This window comes from Marmota marmota, unplaced genomic scaffold, assembly GCF_001458135.2.
Source record: "Marmota marmota marmota unplaced genomic scaffold, marMar, whole genome shotgun sequence".
NCBI lineage: Eukaryota > Metazoa > Chordata > Mammalia > Rodentia > Sciuridae > Marmota > Marmota marmota.
Genome location: NW_026000019.1, coordinates 29,944,331 through 29,946,868, shown reverse-complemented (window position 1 = coordinate 29,946,868; position 2,538 = coordinate 29,944,331). Strand labels below are relative to the sequence as shown.

The following is a 2,538-nucleotide window of genomic DNA, read 5'->3' as shown; positions in this document are numbered from 1 at the left end:
ACAGTTTTATTTTCTATTCTTTTAAAGATTTTTATCATTTTTTAATTTTAATTTTTAAATTTATTCTAATTAATTATACATGACAGTATTGTACACAAATGGAGCACTTCCTCTGGCTGAACGTGGTGCAGAGTCAACACCAGTAGTGTAGTCACAAATGTATATAGGGTATTAAAGTCCCTCTCATTCCACAATCCTTCACACCTCCACACTCCTCCCTTTACCACCCTCCCCTCTGTCCAATCCAAGGTTCCTTCATTCCCCCACCCCACTTTATAGATCAGCATCTGCTTATCAGAGAAAACATTTAGTCTTTGGTTTTTTGGGTTTGGCTTATTTTATTTTCTATTCTTAACACTTGTTCTAGGGACTGGTGTAGAAATGGGAAACAAAGACAAAAAAAAAAAGAAACTATTTATACAAACTTTGCTTTAAAAGAAAAAAAAAAGCCACCAAAAGACCATTACAGTTTCACCCTGCCTGCCATGAGTGATGTTGGCCTTCAACATATGGCTACAGCAACATAAATAAACCTCTATCTTACATTTACGCATACCTTCTCACGTCCTAGGAGCACTCTGAAGACACAAAGGAGGCTTCAGTACAATTGGGGCCTGGCCCACACCATTAAGAAACAAGTAGAGGCTGCCATATGCAAGACTTTGCATAGGCTTGGTGTGGACATCAGCCTCATATTCCCCCGAGGGATGTTAGGTTAGCAAAATGGCACAGCATACTTAATGTGGAGGAGTGGGGGCAGTAAAATTTGGAGAACATGGTAATAAAGGAAGCAGATTGTGCTAGTCTATGAATGGGAGGTCACCAATTTCCTTCCTCACATGGACTCAAAGAGGTCAGACCTCATGGTGCAGTGCAAAGTCCAGCCTGGCTTGGCCTAGAGGAGCTACCTGGTCAGGTGTGGATCTGTGAAAGGTGCCAGCTGAGTTTCACTGACACTGTCCAACAGTGCCCTGCTGCTCACTAGGGTGCTTCTGGAACTGCCAAGGAGCTCTACATTGGAACCATATGACCTTTGTGTAGGAGGCAACAATTTCCCCAGAGCTGATTTTCTGAGGAGAGCTGCTGAGGTGAGAACTGTGTTGTGACAGGTGCTGTGTCACTGAGGCTGTTCAGAAGCTGTGTCTCAAGGTTTAGCATGCACTCTTGGGTACACTTTGCCTAGTGAGAAGCCTGGTGGTATTTGACTACTGGTATTCCATCACTTCCAGGAAGTCATTCTGCCTACCTACTACCCTAGTAGTAGACATTTCTGATCACCTCTTCAGACCTGCACCAGATTTGAAGGAATAGGGCCCAGGTGCTCCTTAGCAGATAGACAGTTGTTCAGATGTGGTGAGGGGGTTAGGCCTAGGCTTCCTCGTGTTTAAGGGACCTGTGGTGGCTTTGCTTCTTTTGTGGCTCCTGGAAGGCAAGGGTCTCAATGCTGGAGCACACAGAAGGACCCTTAAGGATTTCACCTGCAAGTAAACAAAAGAATCCTGTTCAGATGGAACTGTTAGACCCCACTTATGATGCCCAGAGCCTGAAATAAGGGCAAAGCATGCAGGAAGGCATAAGCATAGTGGGAGGTGGTAAAAAGAATGAGTCAAGGGGATGCACTGGGTCTGGAGGAGATTCCAGGTTCCAGCTTAGAGGATAAGCTTCCCTGTGCAACCAAATCCCTGGTGCCCCAGCCATAGCCCTACTGCATGTCATATGGTCAGATCCTACCTACTTTCCTTTTATTACCCAGTTCATACTACATGTTATGTGGTCTGAAGAAAAATAAAGGCCTTTGTCATATTCCAGGAAAAGAAGGATGGAGCATGAAACACACACATGTAGAAACAGCCTGTACTGAAGAGGACATATTGGGGCAAGTTCCCCTGTTAAGTGTGTGTCTCATTTTTCTTAAGGAGAAGTCAAATTGGCAGGGACCTCAGAGATTATCTAAGTCTAGGTCCACCTTTAACAAATGAAGGGTAGTAGCTCACAGAGGCAAAGGGGCCAGCCAAAGGCATACAACCAGTTAACATTAAGCCTGGAGTTAGAGACCAGAAATTTGGAACAAAAGAGGGTGGCCTGGACACTGGAGGGAGCCAGCAGGAACTGGAGGCTGTGGGTTAACTTGCCAGGGATAGGAGGAGGCTGTACAGAGCCAGTCCTCTAAGTGTTGTGATAAGAGGCTCAGGAAAGAAAGCAATCCTCAGAGAAGAACCAAAGGGAATTAGAAAACAAGAGCTAGTTAATATACATCCCATGCTTGATCACACTATGGATGTCAAGGCTCTCAGGGTACAACTTAGGAACATTCCTAGAAGGCTCAACTGCTCTGATATTTACCCTCTAAGTTTAAAGGTTTAATTTCTCATATTTAAAACAATCAGTTACACATCAAGTTTCTCTTAATAGGATTTCTAGGGAATTATTAGCATAACATTTAAGTAAATGTAGAGAATATCTGATATATATATATATATATATATATATATATATATATCTATATTTTTTTTTTTTTTTTTTTTTTTTTTTTTTTTT

General features: G+C 42.6%; 1 protein-coding gene across 1 annotated transcript in view; it reads right to left on the bottom strand.

Annotated features, from left to right (window-relative positions):
- The window catches only part of LOC107147587 (myomegalin-like), a 21,305-nt gene continuing 18,767 nt past the window's right edge, over positions 1-2,538 (bottom strand). Inside the window, exon 7 of the mRNA XM_048810234.1 lies at positions 1-1,478. Coding sequence (XP_048666191.1) covers positions 1,475-1,478 — 4 coding nt within the window. The 3' untranslated portion in view covers positions 1-1,474. The remainder of the gene's footprint in view (positions 1,479-2,538) is intronic.